General features: G+C 45.2%; 1 protein-coding gene across 1 annotated transcript in view; it reads right to left on the bottom strand.

Annotated features, from left to right (window-relative positions):
• Positions 1–6,181: 6,181 nt before the first annotated feature.
• Positions 6,182–25,361, bottom strand: part of T265_04104 (hypothetical protein) — a gene marked incomplete at both ends in the record, with an annotated part of 34,610 nt that continues 15,430 nt past the window's right edge. The window contains 4 exons of the mRNA XM_009168750.1: positions 6,182–6,565; positions 8,544–8,664; positions 14,958–15,043; positions 16,289–16,356. Coding sequence (XP_009167014.1) covers positions 6,392–6,565; positions 8,544–8,664; positions 14,958–15,043; positions 16,289–16,356 — 449 coding nt within the window. The remainder of the gene's footprint in view (positions 6,566–8,543; positions 8,665–14,957; positions 15,044–16,288; positions 16,357–25,361) is intronic.

The following is a 25,361-nucleotide window of genomic DNA, read 5'->3' as shown; positions in this document are numbered from 1 at the left end:
GTGTCCAGCACCAGAAGCTGCGTTGGTTGGGACATGTTTTACGCATGCCGAACCATCGTTTGCCGAAGAGAGTATTCCATTCCATGCCCAATTCGGAGTGGCGTAAACAGAGAGGTGGCCAACCCATGACCTGGCAGAGGAGTATGAAGGAGATCACGAATGGGTGCTGTATGGTGTTGAACACTGATGTCATGCTATCACCCATTGCGTTGTTTGACGAGGTGACTTTTATCCACTCACATGAACTCAGTATCCGCTGCTTGGCTAAGAGGAGGAAAAAGGTTTTATTCAAACGGAACAAATTCAAAGCCCCAGGCGTTCTGGTATCCTCATGCTGGTCAGGACTCAGTCTCCGATCAGGGTGGAATTTCACAAGTTTTCTTAAGAAATGGTAATCGCCGAAAGCAAAACCTTCCATTCCACGGTCATTTGGATGCGATTAGAGTCCTGGTGTGAACGGAGTGCACGATCAAAATATCAAAGTCAATATGTTGAATGAAATATGTGGCCTAAGATGAGCCGAACATCCTCGAGTAGCAGAGTAACACGGCAGACGTGCCGTGAACCGGCAATCACTGACAAAGCTCTAGAGGCTCCTTTTGTTTGTTAGCCATTTGGCAATAAGCAAGAATAGATAGTTTCGTTTAGCTGATTTGTCTGAGATGGATTATTTCAACTTGTCGAAGGAAACTACTACTCACAAGGTTGCTGAAACGTCTTCGACAGCCCACGACCGGTTTCGCCCTTCTTTTGGGGCCCATCAGGTGGGCGCCATCCCCGCGTTTCCGTCAGCCTTATGTCCTACTTGAACCCAAAGTGCAAGAAATTCTATAAACATACTCATTTGCATGCCAGTTTGATTTTCATGGGAGACAGCTGAATCCAATCCAACCTCTCGTTGGGTTGCAACCGACTGTATTGCATCGAACTGCATCCCATATGGATTCATGTAGAACATATGATTGACGGAAACTCGGGGACTGTGCCTACCTGATGAGCCTGAAGAAAAGCCGAACCGGTCATGGGTTGTCGACGATTTTTCAGCAACCTTATGAGTAATGTGTTTCGCCTAGCTATACATGCATTTGTGGTGGGAGTCAGTGGCAAAAACGTATGGACGTATTTTTGTTAAAAAGAATAGATAAGTTCAGAGGGAACCAATGCATGAGAGCGCGGGCGAACATGGGGGCGAGATGGCCCAAGTGGTTAGAGCGCGAATTTACTGACTGGAAGGTCCGTGGTGGTTCGAACCCGACCTCTGCCTCTCGACTTCCCCTGTCTAGGCTTGGGCAACCTGGTAGGATCCCAGCCCTCGTGCTTCCTTCGGGTGGCATGGCAGCTAGGCGCCGAAAGGGTGCTACAGATGAATGATTTATTTTCTTATTAGCACAGTCTTGGTCCGTTTCGCAGAAGCTCTCTGAGGGCAAATCACTGCACTGCGTCACACGATAAATTGTTGATCCACTTTGTGTACATAACAACTGGACTCTTTTTTATTGTGCCCAGCTGGGCTGCGGCTGCGGGCTTACCACTATGTGTTCTCTCTTTTCGGACGAGCTGTGTGAATAGGTTTGTAAAAAAAGTTTTTCATCACTGATTGTCAAACGTTGTAAGAAAAATGAAATGATACGTATAAACTAAAAAAATTGCGACTTTTTAACCGAAAAAACAAACGCGGTAAAACAAGGAATTCGTTCCTTTTGGATATGCAAAAACCGGAAGCGCTTGCCAAATTTTTCGGTCAACTGAGGCTGTGATGGTTAGTGCAGCTCAGTTCCGAATGAGCCACACTGTCGATCAGTGTTGGGTTGGCGCGTCCGGGAAGAAATTAGCCTAGGTCTTGGTTGTTGGTCTCTGCATCGTGAGCCGGTATAGCAGTTCCACACAGGCTCGCAGACTGGATCAAATTAGAGTCGAATTGCAACCTTAAACCCTCCACATACAACCACTCCCTTAGGGTGTCCATTTTTTGTTTGTTCCGCCACACCCTCTCATGACCGTCGTACTTTGGGCTGACATGCTACGAGTAGCAATTGTCAGAATATATCGGTCTCTGCATCACCTAAAGCTGCCACCTTGACATGGTGGTCGGGCTTCAGTGCTGCAATGATCCCGCGGGCTACACTGGCTGGAAATTCTTTCCACAAAATGCAACCATGCCAGGAAGGCCAAAGGGAAGCAGTCAAACCAAGAGTGGTGAGGCCTCGTACTACGAGTAATCGTGCTACGAGGCGGCCTGGGGGTAAAGTCGTACTGTCCTCTGCGACATGAATGTCCAGTTAGTAAGGTGTTCCTCCTTGAGGACCAGCATGTCCATATTTATGGAAGCAGCGATGCTGCCTTCCCCCGACGAAGGGCGGGCTAGAAAAGGTCGGCCCCAAAAACCGCACACTCCGATCGCCCAACGGTTGACCGTGACCGCTGGCGCATTATCCAATACGGTCGAAATACTTTGAAAACCAAAAAACCCGGTGCTGCTCAAAAGGCACCTGTTGTGCGCAGTCGCATCAGGAACAAGACAGTAATGTCCCGACGGACTGAAGTTTTCATGCTGAGAAGGATATTCCCTATTGAGAGTTATGTGGGCTCATTCGTTGAGCAAGGAACACTTGCATTGTGATCCATGTGGACGATATGAATTCCCGATTCGGTCATCTGAGCTCCTTGGAATCACATTTGAGCGGTCGGTTCGGAGTGGGTGCTCGTCGTACAGAAAACGGACAGCTGATCATGAACTGTCTCTGGCCAGTACGGACACTCAGTACAAATGCTCGCATCGCTTACCCTGGCAGCCACCAATTGCAGAACCACGGACGCAGTTGGATCACGTGACCATCAGCCACCAATGGTGAGCCATAGTTCAAGACTGCCGTTCATTCTGGGGCACACAAATTGATTCAGACTCCGTCATGGTGCATGCACACCTGATAGTTCTTTTCCCCTCAGGCCCCTCAAAAAGCATGCCAATCCACCATCTTCGAAGAACTACCGTGGCTCAGCAGTATCGATCCCAGCTAGCCCAATAACTCTTCACGGACAACGAATGCTATTCTGGTAGTGAGTACGTGGATGAAGCATGACAAAATGTGAGAGGAGCTATATCAGCGGCGTCTGTTCGACTTCTCCGATCCGACCACAAGACCACTGGATATTGTCGAGATCGCTAGCCATGAATTATACCGGGAGATCCATACCAGAACGCAAAGAGAACGATGATGCACACCAATCCCAGCTAGTGAAGAGCCTAAGGAAAGATCGAAAGCTCTGGTGGGCATCGAAAGCTCGGGAGATGGAGAAGGCTTTTGCTACGGGAAACAATCATGCCCTGTATCAACTGATGCCATCGACTGACCCTAGGAAATCAGCGACACTGAAACGATAAGAGGAAAAGGCGGCCCATCAATTCATTCGCAAGGATGTCGACTGAAAAGATGGCCGAACACTTCGAAGAACAGTGTGGCTGGTCACCCACACTGCAGCCTGTGGAGATAATGCATACGGGCGAATGGGATGTAAACCTTGATCGCCCTTCGGAAGAAGAAATAAGATACGAAATAGCCAGGATCGGATGGGCTGTATCCAGCCCTCATCGAAGAAGAGGAACTTTCCTGGTGACTCATCTGACAAAGTTATTGGTGCTATATGGGACAAATAGAAGGTGACTGCAGAATGGGGTATGTAGACAAGGTACGCGGACGCTGTGTGAAAACCATCGTGACATCAGTCTGGTAGCTGTGGCATCGAAGGTGCTCTCTGGTCTTATCCTTCGAAGTTTGACTGAACACAGGGAGAAACCGATTCATGAAAACCAACCCGGATTTCGTCGTGCAAAGAGACATTTTCACTCTCTGGCAGATTACGCAACAGTGACACCGCGCCCAACAGTGGTCGTTTGCCTTGAGTTGAAAGCAACCTTTGACTCTGAGGACTGTCAGGCACTATGTTAGTGTCTATGGATTAAAGGTCGAATGACCTTTGATCCATATTACTATATAGATCAGAAACGTGGTCACCTCGCGCTGAGGACGTCAAAAGACTTTCAGTGTCTTCGGAGCATTGCCCGAATCTGGTGGGAACACCGGGTCAGCAATTCTGAATTCCGTCGAATGGTATTCGGGAGAAATAACTCACCCTCGATAGATGAACTGATCACACTGCATAGGTTGCGCTGACTTGGCCACGTGCTGCGTATGCCAGTCGACCGACTTCCTCGAAGGGCTCTCTTGGCACAACCACGTGAAAGGGAGAAGAGAGCCAGAGGCGGTCAAACAATGACTTGACAGCGAAGTATGAAAGCCATTGCCAGCAAACTCAGCTGTGCTGGTCTTTGCCGTCTTCCTGGATGGAGACCCCGAGACGGTCCACATCAATGGTTAGAGACATTGTCAGACATGGTCCAGTCGCGCCCTCAATGGCGCTTGTGCATCCAAGCTATTGCTTTCAATGCATAGTTCCTCTTTCAACTCCCCCCCCTTGACAGCCCACTGACAGTGCTGGATTTATGCACCAATTTATCATCTCCCACCTGTGATGAGCAGCTACCTACCCCACCCCTAAATCATTGGTGAACGAAACTGCGGCAGCCACAACCACTGTTCGACGAGTACGCGGTTATTACAGCTGACAATGATGATGGCGACGATGATGATGATGATGTCAGCCTCTAATACCTGTGGGGTCGAAGTGTTCCTTGGGCGTCCGCCCACAGACATCAAGTAAGCAGACGACATAGATCTTCCTCTTAGATCTGACCCCGTGATAGTTCAAACAATATTAAAGAATTTAAAGCATTCTGCCTTACGGTTTGGCATGCACTCCATATCTGCAAACTGTAAAGTGCTACTGCAAAACTGGGTGGGCTCGAACCCTAGCCTCATGCTTGTGGATGAGTTGATTGATGTAGTAGACAATTTTGTCTCCCTGGGCAACTGTATCAGTCCCAGTGGTCTCGTGAAAGATGATACAATATTTCCATCCGGATTTGGAAGGACAGAGCAATTTTTCAGAACTTGCACCATCGTAGGCATATCAGACTATCTGTTGAGGGTGGCGTTTATAGTGCGGCTTCATATTGTTGTGGTGGACAGAAACCTGGCCGTTGCGCGCTGAGGACGTCAGAAGACTTTCAGTGTTTGTCCATCGATGTCTTCGGAGCATTGGCCAAGTCTGGTGGAAATGCCAACTGAACGGTTACAGACAATTGGACAGGGAAGCAAAACTCTCATATGCATCTTGCTTACAAAAACTGAACATCCATCCTCTCTTTGAACGTGCCTTCCTGAACTTTTCTGGATAGTCGCTGACTGTTACTCAAATCCAAGCAAACGCTACAAAACAGCTCCGCAAACTCCGTAATAGATCTCACTTTTCAAGAGACGCAAAGCGGATTTACGAGAATGCATACTACTCACATGCCCCCTCATCAGTAGTATCACCGTTAACCAGTAGCCCGACTTACTCAAATGGCTGGTTCACACAACCACTCGAAGGGCGAAAACGAGCCAGATTAAGCTGAACTTAGTAGAAAAATAGGAAAGCTTTTACCAGCGAACTCAGTTGCGCTAGTCATTGGTGTTACCCTGGATGGGGATCCCGAGACGGGATACACCAAGCGTTGTGGACAATGTTAGAGATGGCCCAGTCTTGGGTTCAATAGCGAGCATGCACACAAACTGTTGCGTTCAATGCATAGCTTCCCCTTCGCACCTCTCTAATGAAAAGTTCACTGACATCCCTGTAGTGACGTACCAATTATACTGGCGCAGCTATTTACCCAAATCGTCGGCTAACACAACTGTACGGCAAGTATTCAGCTTTACAGCTCAACCTAATGATGATAATGATTTGTGTTGCGTTTCGGGTGTAATTTAAGGACAGCGAGTTGCTCAAGTACATTTTAGAATGCTGAATCAAATGTCCCTAGGCGAACTTATAGAGCAACAAGCCATACATCAGGTTGCGGATCGATTGCTATTCAAACTCTGTGAGAATGGTGCTTGCCGATCGATGATGACTGCACCGATCGTTCTGTTGTTTTCTTCTTTCCTAGAAAGGTTTGCGCAGCATTCAAGATAAACATCACTGCCTCGACAATGAACTGTAGACAAACGTTGAATCCGAATCTCCCCTCTTAATTTTTGCCCATAGCTTGTGTCTAAGAAAGCAAAGTCCCAAGGTCAATTCATGGTGTTAATCAGATGTACATCTATTTGGTTTTTTTGGAATCAGATATGTGCAATGAGCAAATTTAAAAATGAATGCTTTATGTATAAATCGTCCGTTCTTGAGTGATCTAAACAGGTGATTTGAAATAGCAGATGAACCTTCAGTAGATTTGTTTTGCGGGCATATATCAAAAGATGAGAGATGTCCTGTGTGTGAAGCTGTTGCGTCATTCAGCTGTCGGTGAACGGTACATCAAATAAATTAGGTCGTCCTTTTTGAAGACGAGACCAGTTCGTGTGTCATGGGAGTAGTAGGCCCAGTACTGGCCGCGGACAATGAATACGTGCCATAAGGGACCGTAAAGTGAATCCAGGCGCATTTTGATACGACTGACAACTTCCTGACGAAAGAACAAAGGAGTACAGACGTGAGATAGGAGACAGTATAGTACAATCTAGCGTAGTACATTATAGTATAGTAGTACAGTGGTATAGTATTGAAATGTATTCTTTTTAATAAAACTTCATGGAGGCTCTGTTACCTTTTCTATTTTGCGATGTCCTTTTCACGCATGCTGAATAGTATTCGAGTGACTGACCAACAAACTCATAGTCGAGGTGGATGTAGTGCACTAGCAAGGCCTCTTTACAGATGGCTCAAGTGGTTAGAGCGCGAATTTACTGACCGGAAGGTCCGGGGTCGAACCCGACCCTCTGTCTTTCGGCTTCCTCTGTCTAGGCTTGGGCAATTTGGAAGTATCTCTGCCTTCGTGCTTCCTTCGGGTCGTATGGCAGTTAGGCACTGAAAGGACTTTACTGAATGATTCTATTTCTTTCTATAGTTATCCAATCTAGTCACATCTTTCAGTTGTAGTTTCATTTACTACTCTCCAGGCAGAACTGCTGAAGATGAAACATAAAGGCGCTATTATACTACTCACAAGTTTGCTGCAAAACATCATACACGAGAGGTTCAGCTTTGCTCCAGATGAGTCTTCCGCAAAACCAAATTGGTTTGCAAATGAGCGTATTCCGCTAAGAAGGGCGCTACTTTTGGGAGATGGTAAACTAATTCTGAATTAACCAGCTGGCTACTAATCCTCGGTTAGCGGCTATTTAGGTAGATGGATTTGTTGTTTTCACTTTCAGTTAGCATTGCACGAACGAGTAAAATCACTGAGATAGCTAGCTTAGGTTTTTGGTGTGCGGGTGGGTGGATTATGGTATCAATCTAGGCGGACAGTTATTTCATCGGTCTGCAATGCGCATGTCCAGCTGTCGTGATCCAGCTTGGCTAGATGTGTGAACAGAAGATGACCACAGCATCGTCCGGGAAAAAAGTGTTCCTCAACCGGTCTTTGTTCAGTGTACCTTCAGCGGAAGCCTCTAGTCTCCAGCCTACTGTATGTGCAACCTCTCCACTTCCCCTAACTTGATAAAAAGTGGCTAAATTGCACTTGTCCGTCATAGAAACTGTTGGCTGAAAGCGTAAGCTGTGAAATGAATGTCACTCATTCACGCGTTACGAAGATATCCTCTATGTATACGTCCTCCCCTTTAAATAATGAACTCAAAAGGTGACAGCGTGGTTTTTTATGGCTCAGGTCGCGTGGACAAGATTATTTGACTGATGGTGGTTTGAAACGATTTGTTAATTTTCACTACAGATTTCATCCTATCAGTGAAAACGGCCTGTGTAGGTGAGAGCTAATCACATTGCTGATCAGCTGTCCAAACGGTTAAATATTCAGCCCCTGGCCAGAAATTTGTGGGTTTAAAACTTCTTGGAGTTTCGTGAGGTGGGCATTGTTGGTGATTTTCAAAGAAGACAAAACAACTTTACGGGGCTTCTCGGTTTTTCAGTTTGGACTCGCCTAACTGACAGGATGGAACCTCATTGAGGATTTTCGGCTGATGGCGACGTTCGGTGCATCTCCGCNAGGATTTTCGGCTGATGGCGACGTTCGGTACATCTCAGCCCGGAAAATAACTGATTGAGAAGAAAGTAGTCCTTCGATTGGATGAATCAACAAGACACATCGATCAATAATGAACAAATGATACGGTCTGAAAGAATGCGGGCGCGCAGAGCTATTAATTTCCATAAGAAGGAACGCATTCTCCGAGAAAATACATTTCGAAGAAATTATTTCCCTTACGTCTTGGAGCAAGTGTTTGAGAAGGCATTACCCTTTTACCATAGTGACCTCATTTCGGAAATGAGTACACACCAAGCAACAATGGTGAACCTACATTCATTCACATTGCATGCTGACATAAGCCTCCATGGTCAAAGGCCAACGCGATATATGGGTCCAGTTCCTTAATCACATTTATATTTTGCACTCAGTACAGTTCAAAATATGAAAAAACGCTTACTTTCATGTCTGGTAGGTATTTCATAATTTTCCTCGCCATGTGGATCACAAAATATTGTAAGTACGGTCCCATATCAGATGATAGGATACTTATATCACGTGGAATTGACATTTTTGGCATGCTGCGGAATAAAAAACAGCAAAACGGTTTTCGGTGAAAGGTTGACATCTTGGAAATCACATTAGAAGAAGCGAGGGCCGTGTACCAACTAACTCCCGTCTCTGCGGCATTACAGTCAAGAGAGGATGGCAATGGATCTTAGATGCGGACACACTTCTGAATGATACTGTTCGTCATCCGAGAACGTCGTTCTGCCCGATGCAAGTCTGTTGTGTGCTGAAAGCCAGAACTTTCACCGAGAGATCTGTTCTGCATGTACCCGAACTGCCTCTTCGAATTGACTTAGCCTTGCCTGAAACGACACTGAAACAACCTACAGTTACGTCAGCAGATTAGTGGTTGAGTCCTATTCCAGCTGTTGGAGTCCTTGACATAATGTGGTGAGCTCAGAGTCGAATACGCGCAAAATTGCAGATCAGTGTGAGGTACTGAGAATTATAAGTAAAATGTGATACTACTTGTGTATAGAGAAGTAGTGAAGCGAATACAAAACAATACAAACATCAAGTTGCGGGGATTTCCGTCTAAATTGTTGCATGGGTTGGTGCAAGTCTGAAGAAAACCCTAAAATGTCAGGAAGGCGCTGCAGAGATAGCATAAAGGGTGTGAACGGTAGTTCGATTTGATTTAACGACACGCAATGGCGTTCTGTATTCTCACAATGGAATTGAATTTTCGAAAGTTATGCCTCGGTCCTGGTGGACTAAAGCAATCCGGCAATTGAGTCTAAACTTTTAAGCTCCATTTAAGCATCCCGGGGTCCCAGCGGTGCTGGGAACTTATCCCACAGGAGTTTATAGCCAGAGGCATGGTTATTTCAGTGAACAATGAAATTTGGTGAGCTGCAAAATATGGAAGTCTAAACTTTTAAGCTCCATTTAAGCATCCCGGGGTCCCAGCGGTGCTGGGAACTTATCCCACAGGAGTTTATAGCCAGAGGCATGGTTATTTCAGTGAACAATGAAATTTGGTGAGCTGCAAAAATATGGACGTAGATTAGGACGGTTTTTGGTTTGAGCACATACGCGTAGAAAGTTTTACTCCATTTGTGAACGCTTTGCGGCTGAGAGCATTGTCCGGATATTGGGCACCGCACGCAACATGTGGTGACGCGAGAGGTCAAAATACCCGCCTAGTAAGTTCGTAAAAGCAAGTCAAGGGTCAAAAGGTTAAAAGGAGAGTCGGATTTGCGAGCTAGATGTGAAAGCCAGTATGTTCAGCGAGGGGAAAGGTTTGCACAGTGGAAAGAAGGTATACCGGTTTTCTCACTTTTGTTTGTCAACTCACGTCAATGGCCGTCGAAGATTTAGTCTGAACAGTAGTTTCAGAGGAAGGCATATTTTATGCGCCTTATGAAGAGAACCCAATGCCCCACAAATTCTTCGCTCTTTTGGAAAATTAGAAACTTTTGGGTGTATTGGATACCTAACAATGCTTTTGCAGACTTCAGGCACATGTTTGCATACATATCAAAATCCACCTTATCTATTCTAGTTTAGCCTCACTGAATTCCGTGTGCATGTCGTTGGCTGATTTTTTTTAATCTTTCTTTGGATTTAACTGAACTCTCCTGACCTATATTCAAGCCCAGCGTATGCAACTTCTCAAACGAACTGTTTAGTTCATTGGCCACATCGTTAGACAGATCACGTGAATCCAACTACCCTATACTGATTAAATTATGGACAACAGAATGCAGTGATTGTTGATCGGGTGGCTGTTGATCTGTTCGCCGATCTTGGCAATTGGCTTGCAAACGTCTCGTCACCATACGAGGAGACATCATCAGTGCGCAGTTGAGTGAGTTGAGTGAGTTGAGTGCGCAGTTGAGGCCCACTCAACTGCGCACTGATGATGTCTCCTCGTATGGTGACGAGACGTTTGCAAGCCAATTGCCAAGATCGGCGAACAGATCAACAGCCACCCGATCAACAATCACTGCATTCTGTTGTCCATAATTTAATCAGTATAGGGTAGTTGGATTCACGTGATCTGTCTAACGATGTGGCCAATGAACTAAACAGTTCGTTTGAGAAGTTGCATACGCTGGGCTTGAATATAGGTCAGGAGAGTTCAGTTAAATCCAAAGAAAGATTAAAAAAAATCAGCCAACGACATGCACACGGAATTCAGTGAGGCTAAACTAGAATAGATAAGGTGGATTTTGATATGTATGCAAACATGTGCCTGAAGTCTGCAAAAGCATTGTTAGGTATCCAATACACCCAAAAGTTTCTAATTTTCCAAAAGAGCGAAGAATTTGTGGGGCATTGGGTTCTCTTCATAAGGCGCATAAAATATGCCTTCCTCCAGTTGAGTGGGTCTCAACTGCGCACTCAACTCACTCAACTCACTCAACTGCGCACTGATGATGTCTCTTCGTATGGTGACGAAACGTTTGCGAGCCAATTGCCAAGCTCGGCGAACAGATCAACAGCCACCTGATCAACAACCAATGAACTCACCTGAGCTACCAATATTTCACCACATTACCAACAAAGCAGTGAGCTTTTCCGCTGGGTGTTGCTCGTGTGTTTCAAGCGGTTGTAGGTGAAAAAGTTGGACGGTCTTACGAAAATATTTATCAGTGCACTATTTTCCTAAAGTACCACTCATGTCCTGGATCTTTTTCTCGTTCAAAGTTGGTCGCCCAACCAGTGGAATGGATCACTTCGATCATACAGTCACCTGGGTCTTTATGATCCATCAGGAGACCTACCGAGTGACAGTTAGATAAACCCACATACTATCTTGGTAATGGAAACGATACAAGTAGTCTAATGTGTATGCTGCGATACACACTTCGAATAAGATGGAGGTGTATTCGAAAAATTTTTGGATTTTGAAAACAGAACTTTGTGCGAAGCATGCAAGAGTGGTCCTGATACACGTAAGCCCGTTTGGAGTTTAGAATTACGCACAGAAGTTGGAGCGTGGTCATCCTCACCCATTCAAATCTAGCAACAAAACATCCGCACCAACGCGACTGTTACTGTACGACCCATTGAGTTATGGCGGACTTTCACACTAGGTTGGTCAGTGGATAGAGGCCTGATGAACACACCCTTCTGGTCGTCCAGGTTGGACTCACCTGGAACCCAGCTGAATCTCTCGTTTTTGATGTTTTCAGGCAACTGAATGTCCTGCACCAGGCCGCTTCATGTTTCAGTCGCTATGAGGTATCGCGTCTTCAAAAGGTAACTTCAAAACCTACCAAACAAGCCAAAATTAGCACATCTTAAATCAGAAGTGTGGAAATGTCACAAACGAGAGATTCAGTTGGGTTCCAGGCGAGTCTCTCGAAAAACCAAATTAGTCTTCAAATGAGTGTATATTCGCTAATTTCGTGCAATTTGGTTCCAAATAGAATATAAGGCTGACGGAAAATCGGGGACTGCGCCTACCTGACGAGCCCCAAAAGGGGCAAAACCGGCCGTGGGCTGTCACGGATGTTCAGCAACCTTATGAGTAGTACATTACACGTTACTGATCTGTTTACACATTATCGGTTCAGTGTGGGGGAAGACACTACTCGATCTTAAGTCCAGCGTTCAGCGGGCCGTTTCCAATATCCAGAACATGGCGAAACTGAAGCTAATGACTTGTGTTTTCCAACTTTCTGCGACACACCTTAACTTTTCATGATACGAAACAGATCGTTTTCTGCTTTCCCCAGTCTTAGCCATAGGTGTGCTTATTGCTCGTTTTCTCCCTTACTGGAATGGTTATTTCGCATCCTCATCCCAAAAGAGGTTGCTCTTTTTTGTCGGGTAGTTTCTACACCCTCTGGGCACAGTAACATCTGATTGACTTGGTAATAAGTCTCCATTTTGACACTTTAAAGTTATCCTAACGAATTCCACCCTCTTTGCTGATCCACCGCAAGTACTCGTTCCAACTAAAGGTCGTCGCCCTAAAGACCATCATCTGGCCTTTTTCTCGGCCCTTAATCCAGGTAACCTCACTCTCCTGCGTACAACCTCACGTTTCCATCGTTTGTTTAGGGTATATACGGACAGGTAGGGGAATTCTTTTTTATCCTTAAGCATGGTCAATGCGATACTGTTGTGAATTTCATCTCAGAGTCATGGAGCTTCGCCGAACTCCATCGGCTGACAGTTGCTCCCGTTCTCTATCGACTATGTCAAGAAATGTCCTGACTGCTGGCCGCTTTGTGCACTAAACTACAACTGGCATTGATGTCAGCCAGCTTGATAGAACACATTCACTTCTACGACAAGCTGTGGTACACTATCGGGGGTGAGTTTTGCTCATTAATCTTCTCCGTGAAACGCAGGGCTAACCAACCAGTGACCCGTAGTGTTTACTACACAAGACTCAGCATGCAGTCGACAAAACCACACAAGCATTGGAGCCTAGGAAATTCAATCCCCCAATGGGGGGTCCCTCAGTAGGAGCTCGTACGCAGGCCAGCCGTCCCTAATAACCGAAAATCACATCACCAGCTAATCCGAGCCAAGCACCCGTGACTCGACGCCTCTCGTCCCCTCACGGAGATTCAGGCACGACCTTGTGAAACACTCTGTGACTACCCTATAAATACAGTTGTAATATTTTTCCTTCGTCTCCATAAATGGCTGTGTAGAGCTACCGTGCCCTTTGATATACCATAACGGGCTGAGCAGGAAGCCAAGTGACCGATACAGAGTTGCACTACCGTTCAGCAAGTCACAACAGAGGTACGTGTAAATTCCTTACTGTTATATCGTTAGCATTTCCACAAGAATTGGGGCCATTCTACAGAACTGAACAATTAATGATAAACACTCCGACGGATCCGTTAAATGGTCAACGGGTGTTCTTTTACCGATTCTTTCCTCACTCATTTGGACTCACGAACTTCTAGGTGAAGAAATTTAGGTTGCTAACGCACTGGGGCAGTACCGTACTTTTGTACAACAAATCCGGGAGATGCATCTCTGCATAACATGTTATTCACGCTCGAAGCTTTCTTGGCTAGCCGCATTCAGGCTTGTCTGATGACCGACTCTTGGTTGAGCCAAACTAAGCTCCTCGCACTGTTGTTTGCGTGTGTGTGCAAACAGACTGGAAATAAGGTTCTGTTTCAGAGTTTGGTTATAACTTGACCTTTGGGAGTGAAGACATCCACTTAATACTTATGCCCTAAGCATCACAGGCTTGTTTGCTTAGGTATCAGCCTCACGGTAGTGCCAACCGGTACTCAGGCCTTCGTCGGGGATGGAAAATAACAGTCATATTTGTATGGGCAAGCTCTGTAAATTCCATCCCGGCCAGTTACCACGCCCTCGGGTGGTTGCGACGATTGAAGCGCAGAAATAGATCCGCCCTGTGCTATAGTGATAAACTATTGGAATGAGCTTAGTGAGGTGCAGTGGTGAATGCAATATGGTATGGAAACCTCAACACGGAGGGGACTAGATGGCTCGGTGGTCACGAATTTAATTTACTGACTAGAAGGTCCGTGATTCGAACTCGACCTCTGCCTATCGACTTCCTCTGTCTAAACTTGGGCAACCTGGTAATAACCTTGCGCTTCGTTCGGGTGGCATAGTGTAAGAAATACTGCGCCTTTTGGTAAGCCGAACAAGATATCCAGTCACTTGTACTCGAAAGGACAACTGCATTTCATTTAGCTGAATCCTTCTCTTACTACTGGGTACATTAAGGACAAAATCGATCCATTTTTCAAACGGCACCGTGCATCGAGAAATTCTCTAAACGTCTTCCGAAAGACGTCTTACATGATATCATCTATATATCAATTATTCGAATGTCATCTGTTGATTATGTGGAAACTCATCCAAACGGTGTTTTCACGTACTTGCTCAGTTAGCTGAGGTTTCGTAATTGAAGCCAATCTGTGCTGAAAAACGCGAAAGCTCTCTGCAGTCCTTCTATTCTCATTGGTATTTGTAAGTAGTACTCATCTCCCGAAACTCAAAAGAGTTTTGAACACGTGACCCTTCCCAGCTAAATAGCTTGAACACAAACGTTCAGTCACAAGTGACTGGTCGGTACTTATTTGCTCTTTGTCACATCAGACTGCGTCAGAACTAATCCACGGAAGGGGGACTTGGGAACTCATGAAAAAAGGGGCACTCAGCTCATGAGGAATTTCGGTTCTCCCGATGACTGTCTCTTGTTTAGAGGTTTTGAGCGAACACCAGTATCCATAAACAAACGCGGAAGATGAGTCTCACAAGTGTCAAACTTGTGCAATGAACAACACACGTTGCTCACGTGATGTGCAAAATTGACACCATAACGAAGGTGTGGCAACAGTGGACTTACTAATTCCCAGGACAGTTCAGAACCCGGTAAATTTGTTCTCGCGTGATAATTTTCTGTCGTTCTGGATCGAACTGACTGGCAACTTTCTGTAAGTTTACAGTAAGTGTAAGGTCATTAGGATCGAAGTGCACAAAACATGAAACATGTGTGAATAGTTGCCACTCACTCTGTCCTACCGTATTGATCGAAATTCCCTGAGTCCTTACTTAATCTCAGCTTCATCTGAATACTGCTCAGTGCTCCGCCGTAATTTCACCATGTCAAGTAAGCATAGGTCTCTAATACTGTACTGAAGACATGCACATCAGATACATTCATTATAAATGACACTGAGTAGAATAGTCAGGATAAAGCAATGCATCAAACCGACTGTGTACTGCTATTCGCAAACAAATCTCTTTAATATGAGTAGGAATTCTTTAGGGTAGCGTGATAATTACAGCCGCACAAACCGATGGATTTCCAGGTCGATGCGGTTGATCAAGAATGCTAAATTGGGCCCCGAGTGATAGCTGCTGTTTTGATATGGTGGTCAGCCCTAAAATCAGCAGTGATTTTGCGAGTTCGTGGAGGTCCTATCACGTCAGGAAGGTCAAACCGAAGCAGAGCAATGAACCCTGGCACTGAGAATGCTCGTATTTCAGGGGGCTGGAGTTCCACTGTCCTCTGTGATGGAGTGCTAAAGGCATCAAGGTGTTCCACTGGATGAGCAGCATATCCATATTTATGAGAGTTCTCTCTCCTTGGTAGAAATAACTACCCGTCGAAGCCGTAAACTCCGATCGTGCAACGGCTTATCGTGACCGGCGGTGGTATTCTCATTAAGGTAGAAGCCTCAAGAGCGTCTATACAACAATATCAAGACTCAAACTTTCATGCCGTGCTCTCGGTGGTCTTGGGATAAGCTAGACCCCCACGTCCAAGTGGTAAGAACACAGAATCATTGGTTCACGTCAGGGTCTCTTAAGGCTTCCACTGCTTTGTGGTTCAATTTGATAAGTTGCAACCAAAACCCCCAACTTCTCCTTGATGTTCAGACTTTTGAGTTAAAAGTCAGATGAGGTACCTCAGAAAACGCATTTTTTGGAGCGTGCAGTTTAAACATTCGAACGGTTCTTTTCTATTCGTCACTGTGGAGTTGAATTGACTTTCCTGTCAATTCGACTTCCTCTACTTGGGCAGCACACAAAGCAACTTTTTACCATGTCGATTTATCGTCTTACTAATGAGCTGTAATATGAAACATATACATTAATCTAGATAATGTGAACACGAGTCCTAAATAGAATTAATTGCCGATGATGGGGAAACAAAATTTGCATGTGACTTACCCTAGCTGAGGTGGTTGTGAAATCATATTTGAGCAACATTTCTTCATATTCTGCTGTCACGACAGTTCCTGAAAATGATATAACCAGCTATGTGTCAATTCTTCTGAATGGAAGAGGCCATCTTAAGCGGACCGGTACAGTGCTGTACCGAAAACACTTTTATCATTATCTTGTGATCCTTCGTTAATCATACCTTCTTTAGTAATTGATCAGATGGCGGCCGTTGGTCTGTTCTCCAAGTATGGCAACTGACTTGCAAACGTTTCGTCCGCATTTGAGGAAAAATCTTCAGTGCGCTGTTCGTTGATTAGTCCTTCTATTTGTGCTTGCGCCTATATATTTTGCAAACAGCGGCTTTGAGCCGTAACCTGACTGGCCACTGATGATCGTCACACCTAGATTCCGATTGGTCCTTTTGTAATCTGTGTTGCGTTGTGGTTTGTATTGCTCGCGTTCAGTTGCTACACTACATGTTGAAACTGCCTGAAATTCTTTACTTTCAGTGGATTTCACGGGAGGCGTACATAAGTTTGGAAGGCACATGTACACATTATTGTCAAGGTACAACAAATATGTCGGAAATTCGGCTAACTCAACTAAATATTCATCCCAAGACTATTCACTGCCGAGGACGGAATTTTGGTTAAGGAGTAAACAGGCATTTTGGACACCCTCTAAGCAGAGCCACACTATTTCGTTTGACAATATGCTTTTATCCACATACTGCGGGATCCGAGTTCAACTCCAGCCTCTTTCGGGGACTTGTCATTAGTTTTGCGGCTATTCAAAACCGTTCTACCAAGATGAGTTTATTCCTGCTCATCGGGACAAAGTTTTTCTGAGAGCTGCTTAAATCTGCACATACCCGAAGGTTAGTTTGGAAATCATGAACATTCATACATGCGTCCTAGTTGATAATTTGCAAGGCTGCATCCGTTTTTCCGTTTCTGTCGTGCTCGGGCACTCACAAATGGGAGACGTGGGTATCGGTCACGTTGGGCCAAATTATGTGTGGAAATAATTCTGTCTCTGTTTTTATACCGTGCTCAATACATATGGAAATCGTGTTGGGGACAAGGAAGTTCAATCCATCTGATTCTGCCTCAGAAACATGGATGCAATCCCTGTGAGATATCATCAGAGAATGCTTAGAATGCGTTTTGGAATGAAAATCGTGTACACCTTCGAGAAGTACACTAATTCGCGAGTTAATTTGGTTTTCACGAGAGACTCAACTGAGTCTCTCGTTTATGACATTCTACAAATGAAAGTGCAGCACAGAGGCCGCCTCATGATTCAGTTGGCACGATATTCGAGATATCGCAGTATAGTTTCATAAAGGAAACTACTCACAAGGTTGCCGAAATCTCTTCGACAGCCCACGACCGATTTCGCCCTTCTTGGGGTTCATCAGGTAGACGCAGTCGCCTAGTTCCTGCCAACCTTATGTTCTACTTGAATCCAAATTGGACTGTTTTCGAGAAACACACTCATTTGCAAATCAATTTGGTTTTCACAAGAGACTCAACTGAATCTCTCGTTTATGATATTCTACAACTGAATGTTCTGGGTTCAAGTAGAACATAAGGTTGACGGTCACTCGGGGACTGTGCCCACCTGATGAGCCCCAAGAAGGGCGAAACCGGTCGTGCACACCAACTTTTGCTGAACCAAAAGTAGTCACAGTCTTCAACGAAATGCACTCATTTACAAAAAGATTTGACTTTGTGGGGGACTCATCTGGAAGTCAGATGAATCTCTCGTTTGTGATGTTTGTAATGCACTACTCATAAGGTTGCCCAAAATCCTTCGACAGCCCACGACCGGTTTTCTTTATGAAAATATACTGTGATATTTCGAACATCGTGCCAACTGAATCATGAGGCGGCCTGTGTGCAGCACATTCAGTTGTAGAATATCATAAAGGAGAGATTCAGTTGAGTCTCGTGAAAACCAAATTGACTCGCAAATTGGTGTATCTCTCGAAAACAGTCCAATTTGGGTTCAAGTAGAACAAAAGGTTGACAGACACTCGGGAACTGCGCCTACCTGATGAGCCTCAATTTGAGCGAAACCGGTCGTGGGCTATCGAAGAGTTTTCAGCAATCGTGTACACTTTGTTCGATGTAGAAGTGTTGTTGGCCGATCAAAACACAATGTTCGACATCTACGCTCTTGGACACTGCATGAACCTGTATTGTTTCAAGCGATTCCCTGAAAAAACTGATGAGAGACAGTTCCGTGAAACTATATATCCCGACAGCGATTCACTGCTTTGAAAAAGTACATTTGGTCGCTGGTTTGTTCGCTATGTTGGGCACAACCATTGACCCATTGCTAGGCTCCACCAGGCCCCCAAACAATGCACTGCTGATGTGATGCGGTGACAAAACGCTTGCTATTTAATTGCTTAACATATAGAACATACCAACGACAATCTGCACTAGCTTAGCTACCAACATTCTCTCCTTCAAAGCCTCTAGAACCATGACGTCAATGTCTGGTGGCCGAAATGTGACCTGGAATTCGATGAACTACCGAGAAAGTCGGGACGCTGAAGGTGTGTGTTCGCAGTTTGGGCAGGGACGTATATTGTAGGCCACCCTACTTGGAGATTAGTGAGAGCGGATTCGAGTAGTAGCTGAATTACATGCCTTTTGACACCGTTAAGCGTTTCACATGGTTTTTCAGCGTCCAAATCTGACTCGTGCACTCCCTGTAGGTTCACATACTGCATAGTTGGAAGGACTGCCCATACAAAGCAGATCAATGTTCAAATTACGTTAACTGAAACTGCCGAAAAACTAAGCCTATTTTGTGCGATTCATTCTTGAGCCGAACTATCGATTTCCAATAATTTGGGATTTAGATCAGTATGCTAAGTAGAACGGGTAAAGAGCGTTTATACAAAAATGACCTTGAAGATATGCAGTAAAGACCGATGTTTTTAGCTGTGGGACGCTAGTTCGAGCCCAGTCGGCGCCACAATAAACAAGCTTTGAAAAGGCCCATTAATTTTAGTAATGTGGAGTTTTTGTCACTTTCGAATGCGATTCTTTCTATTGATTTTTAAATTTGGATTTCGGAATAACTTGTTTGAATTTTCGAACCTTGAGGCGAATAGTATGGCTAAATTTTCCCGCCTCTCTATCGGCAAAAGTCAGTTTCCGGGTGACATTAGGCTACCAAAGTATCAGGAGAACCCGCTCCGAAAGTAACAGGACTATATAACAGCCAATGGACTAACCGTTTTCGTTGAGACAGATCTGATTGGTTGTTCTTCACTCGCCCCTGGCAGATGAGTTGTATTCTTAGTATCACTTTTTTTGACCCGCTTGTACGCAACAGCGATCAATAGATCAGCCGGTTCGCACGTTCATTGACTGTTTCTGGTTTGGCCAAGCGCACTAGGCTATCGATCGGCTATCCAGATCGGTGTTCACGGTAATAAGAAGGCATCAAGGAAACTGTAGTCCACAAAACAATGGTATTATGGAAGATATGTTGATGCAGCGGCAACGGCAACAAATAGCTAAAAAATATCACACCTTCTACGTACTATCAGAGTAGATATCCGACTGAAGGTTTGTAGCTCCTGGTGTCACTATACGAATCTAGAAACCATGCCACAGTCTCTTGTTTGAGTTTTCGGCTAGTAGATTATCAACGACTAGCTTTGCCCTACAGAACAAATTTCACATTTAAAAGCTTCCGAAACGGACCTTGAAAAGCCCACCGATTTCCCGCAAATACGATCCTTTGGGTGTTTGGGAGTGTACATCATTTTGACTTATACATTAATTTGCATACCAATTTGATTACGACAGAAGACTTGCTTAGAACCCAGCTGCATTCCTCGTTTATGGTGTTCTTCTCAACTAAGCCCACCGATTCCCCGAAAATACGATCCTTTGGGTGTTTGGGAGTGTACATCATTTCGACTTATAGACTCATTTGCATGCCATTTTGGTTACCACGGAAGACTAGCTTAGAACCCAGCTGAATTCCCCGTTTATGATGTTCTTCTCAACTGGCGAAGGGTTTTAAGCAACTTATGAGTAGTGTATTACGCTTGTACATCTTTTGTTTTACCCACATTTGCGCTCTACGTCACATTTCATGCGCATTCCGCGCCCCGGTGCAGAAGTACAGCAAGTGTACACTTGGTGATCCTGGACTATAAGAAGATCGTGGACAGAGGCAATCCAACTACGTTTCACCAGCGCCTCATCGATGAACCCAGAGAATATTGTTTGGTGATGCTTGTAATGGACCGAACCCCATTCGTATTCTTGTACTTAAGAGTATTCGCCAATACTAAGCGACAAGAATTGTCTGTACAGAACGTCTCCCAGAGAATATTGTTTGGTGATGCTTGTACAAGACCGAACCCCATTCATATTCTTATACTCAAGAGTATTCGCCAATACCAAGCAACGAGAATTGTCTGTACAGAACGTCCCCCTCTCTCTTTTGCCCTTCAGTTCCATCAGCTCCTTGTTCCTGATTCTCTTCACCAGGCTAAGATTGCCGATGACGCTGTGATAGCTTTCGTTGATTGAATGGGTCTGTCGGTTCATCCCGTAAACATTCCCTATTTTTCCCTCAAATCATCTGGATGAAGCCGATGCACTTTTCAAAATCTACCAGTGCTCACGATCAAGACCAACTGGTAGGAATCGTTCCAATACCTAGTTTGGTCCTCTGACATACAATTCATTTCCTTATTGAATCTGTTTATTTTCATTTTATCATCATGCTAAAGATGCTAGCCTAAAGAAGGAAAGCTCTTCGCTGCGCACTAAGAAAACAGTATGGGAAATCTCCATGTTATTCAGCAGGTATCCGCTGTCTACCCTCCAGTGCGCTGCCACCCAACTGGTGTAAGGAGGAAAGACGCTCGCCCCGAAGCCATTAGTTAGCAAACACCAGCTAGACGGTTACAAACTATTGGACAGAAAAGTAAACATCTCATGTTCACCTTACTTTAAAAAAAAACTGGACATTTTCAAGCGTCCTCTTAAACTTTACTGGATATTCATTGGCCCTGCCGCAATAGTAAACGAACGCCTCAAAGTGGTTCCACAAGTTCCGTAATAAACCGCACCTTCCATTAGACGCGAGGGAGAGTTACGAGAAAACCATACACTACTGGAACGCCTCATCAGTAGTGTCCGCCGTTACATACCTTTCCCCTTTGAAGTTCGCTTGAATGCCACCGATTTCCATTTTTGGGTGTATCATACCACTTTCGAAACTGAGTCTCTTATTCTTCTGGATCCCCGACCGTCTTGAATTGTATAGGCGTTTTCCCGGCGGTCGGTAACGACAAACGGACCTTGCCGTTGACTTCCCAGCTTCCGTGACCCCTACTTTTTCCAGGATTCCGGTGATCCTTCCACTTGACCTTCGTGCCTATGAGGAGTGATCGTGCCTTTCTACTTGCCGTTTGCTGCCTAGTCCTTTCCTGAACGGCGGTCAAGTTTTCTCGAGCTTTCCTCCTTTCTTCTGCCGTCTTAGTGCACCCTGTTTGTACCATCTCGTAGCGTTTGACGATCAGCTTCCGTCTCAAGACACGAGGTACCACGGACAGCGCAACATCAGAATCGGAGGTATCACAGCCAGCTTCACTCAGAATCATCCTATCGAAGTGACTCTGGGATGTTTCCGATTCCTTATCGCTCTCACCGTTCTCAATGCTTCTGTTATCCAACAAGGAAGTTGCAACCTTCCGTAACACAGGATCCTGCCGTTAGAGTTACACCAACCTTCCGGTATCTAGTTTGACGACAAGGTTATTAGTACCGCCCGGGATCCTGGGAGCCCCATCTTCAGGCTCCGGTCTTGGCAGCTATTCAGCCAGGTGGTTCTCCTTCCCTGGCACATGTCTCACGTGTTCATGCAACTGGGATGCCCAGCGCGCGAGCTTCCAGCGAGGATCTCTGGTGGTTCTGATCCACTCCAGGGGTTTGTGATCGGTTTCGACATGAAATCTTTGTCCAAGAGGTTATGGATTCCATTTATCCAGGACACGAGGGCCACTTAACATTCATTATTGATGAGTGAGTACTTCTGCTCAGGATTGGTCAGGACACGACTGGCATATTTGATGACTCCGTTCCTCTGCCTTAGGATTGCCCCGATGCCGCAGTCACTCGCGTTCGTCGCAACAGTGAAAACCTCTTCGACCCTGGACAGTATGAGGGTCAGTTTCTGGCCCAACAGCCATTTGACACGTTCGAATGCTTCATTTGCTTCCCTTGTCTATTCGAATTTACTATTTTGTCAAAGCAAGTCGTACAGTGGTGCAGCAATCGTGAACTCCTTGATAAACTGGCAATAGTATGCTTTTCGTCCAAGAAGCTGCCTTATGTGCCGCACAGTCCTGGATCTTTGCCAGGTTTTCTGGCAGTATGCTAGTCCCTCCGTGGTGCACTTCATCACTCATCAGTGTCACCGAACTTCGACCATAGAGGCAACCCAGGAAGTGTACCAGTTAAATTCGTATCCAGCATTTATTCTACCAACTGCTTTGATTTCGCCAAAGAATCTGACCAGAAGGTAAACACCCTTTTAGGCTCTGTTGATCTGAGTCCTATTCACGTGCTCCCGGTTCACATCTATGCACCGGAGTCGCCCACATTGTCCAGTGTTTCATGAACCCAGACCCGTTGCGCAATTTCTCTCATAGCGCCTCCTTGCTTTGGACCGTTTCTTCGTTGCTTCAGCGACACTGCGGGTCTGTTTCCAATTCGCTTTTCTCAGCTCGACGTGATTCGGCCCGATAAATATAGTTTAAACACCTGTCCTGTTCGTCTGTCCAGACATGAAAACTAAGATGTGTCCATCTTGTGACCATGGAGTAAGGCTACCACACTCACCTCACATGTCAGATGCCCCGAGTTCAAATCGAGGCAGGGTCCAGGGTATGCACTACTAATGGGCTCTCATAAGGTCGAAAATAGAATCCAATGCCTCCCCCTCTCTGGACTGGATTCACAAAAATCGTTGCGCCAGGACGATTGTCCAAGATAGAGTGATGTGAACTTGCACTCTAAAATTCCAGCAGCCATCAACAACTAGTATCAAGCCATCAACAACTAGCACCAAATTTTCACTAACTGTGAAAGGAAAAAGGCCTTCGCTGCGGAGTTATTTATCAGAGAATGCCAAATGACCGGTTACAGATCATTGGACAGGGAAGCAAAACTCTCATTTGCATCTTATTTTACAAAAACTGGACATTCATCTTCTCCTGGACGCGTCTTCTTGAACTTTCCTGGATATTCACTGACTCCAATCATTCATCGCTCAAATTCGGGCAAATGTTACAAGGCGACTCCACAAATTCCGCGACAGATCTCCCATTTTCAAGAGACGCAAAGCGAAATTCCACAAACAACACATACTACTCGCGTGCCTCCCCATCAGTAGTATCACCGTTACATCTGTGGGATACTGAGTAATCTGCTCAGGAAGAAAAATAGCGGGAATAACAGATCCATGAGGTCATCTCACGAAGAGCTTATGGTCGATGTGCAAGCTGACCATCTATCTGTTGCTGAAGGTTTTTGTCCTACCATAGTCTCCAAAATTCATCCAGATTCAATTAATTGACCTGGTCTTTCAGACTTTGAACTTGCTGAATATGAATTCAGCTTGAAACAGTGTATTCCCAGTATGGGGAATGAAACACCCGGCGGACAAGGGGGGACTCCATTACAAGAAAATACTCAAGGGGGAATCCATCCCGAATCCAGTTCCCTGGCATAAATTCAGTCAGACGACATCTGACTGGACTATTTTGCGATATGACCTTCCCAACAATATGAGATGGCATCAGGTACCAGTCTGATAACAACTTTTTAATTGCTGGCCAGTCTGCCGATTTGACACAGCTTAGCAAGCCGAGTCAACATAAGACGCAATTTACAGCCTATTTCTTGTTCAAAACATCTCGCTTTCAAAAAAACTTCTAATAGGGACGAAGCCTCCAATCCTCTGAAGAGCACTCCCTCGCAAAACAGGTTTTTTTCCGTAAATCAGGAAATTTTCGTAGACTAGTAGTCATTGGTCTTTGTTTATGTCTTGCCCGTAAAGCTGCATGGTGGGATGAAATTGCTATCGCTTGGAGTGATTCGCTCTCCGAGTACTTCCAATCTTTATCACGGCTGCCTTTGTTTCTCACGACTTGATCTGAGCTGATACCCAGCCAGTCTAAGGATAAAGTGATGGTGAGTTGGTGCCAGAACAAATGTGATACAGTACATAATTCAGTGTTTCAATGGAACCAATCATAATAACAGAATGTATGCGTAGTAGAAACGACCAATAAGACGTTACACAGCAACTTAGGGTGACTGGCCAACGCACAACAAAATAGTACCCGGCATTCTCATCAGAGAATTGCACTGCCCTGGTATCTTAAAGCAACATGTAGCTTTAGTCCCGTTACACATGTGTGACCCACCCTCCTCTATTTATTAAGGCTTGGCCGACGAAGCTAAAGGAAACGACCCTAGATGATCAACTGTCCGAACCGATGCACGTGTCATGACAACCGGAAGACTACTTGTGTGACGCACAGAGGCTACCAACGGAGTGAATTTTCGCCACGGAATCGCGGTGAGAATTACGTTTTCAGACACCATATCGAGTGACTTGGGTAGACGGTGGAAAGCCAAGAGGAAGATAACTTCTAAAGTACTGCAATGTAGTGCAAAGCTGCTGTTCAAACTATTTTCACTTTTTTTGTAGTGGAAACTGTGGTCAACCAGAAAGTTTGGTGCATATTCTGCAGTCCTTTTGAATGGCGCATGATGCTAGATGTGCTCATTATAATCGGGTTGCAAGGGAACCCTCGGAACGTCCCCGTCGCCTGGGATACACCACCTTCGAGGAGTTAAGAGCAATTAATTCGATGTCTTCCATCAAGCCTGATCGAATCGCCGTTTGGAAGTGCCAAGAAGATATGATAGACGTAAGCATAGTCTCTGTGGGCGTGGAGTGACTGTGTGGAATGACAAGATGCTGAAATGTGATGATGATGATGATGACGATGATGATGATGATG

The sequence above is a fragment of the Opisthorchis viverrini genome (genome assembly GCF_000715545.1).
Source record: "Opisthorchis viverrini unplaced genomic scaffold opera_v5_64, whole genome shotgun sequence".
NCBI classification, from domain to species: domain Eukaryota; kingdom Metazoa; phylum Platyhelminthes; class Trematoda; order Opisthorchiida; family Opisthorchiidae; genus Opisthorchis; species Opisthorchis viverrini.
The sequence above is the reverse complement of the archived record's forward strand: the minus strand, read 5'-3'. Positions and strand labels throughout refer to the sequence as shown.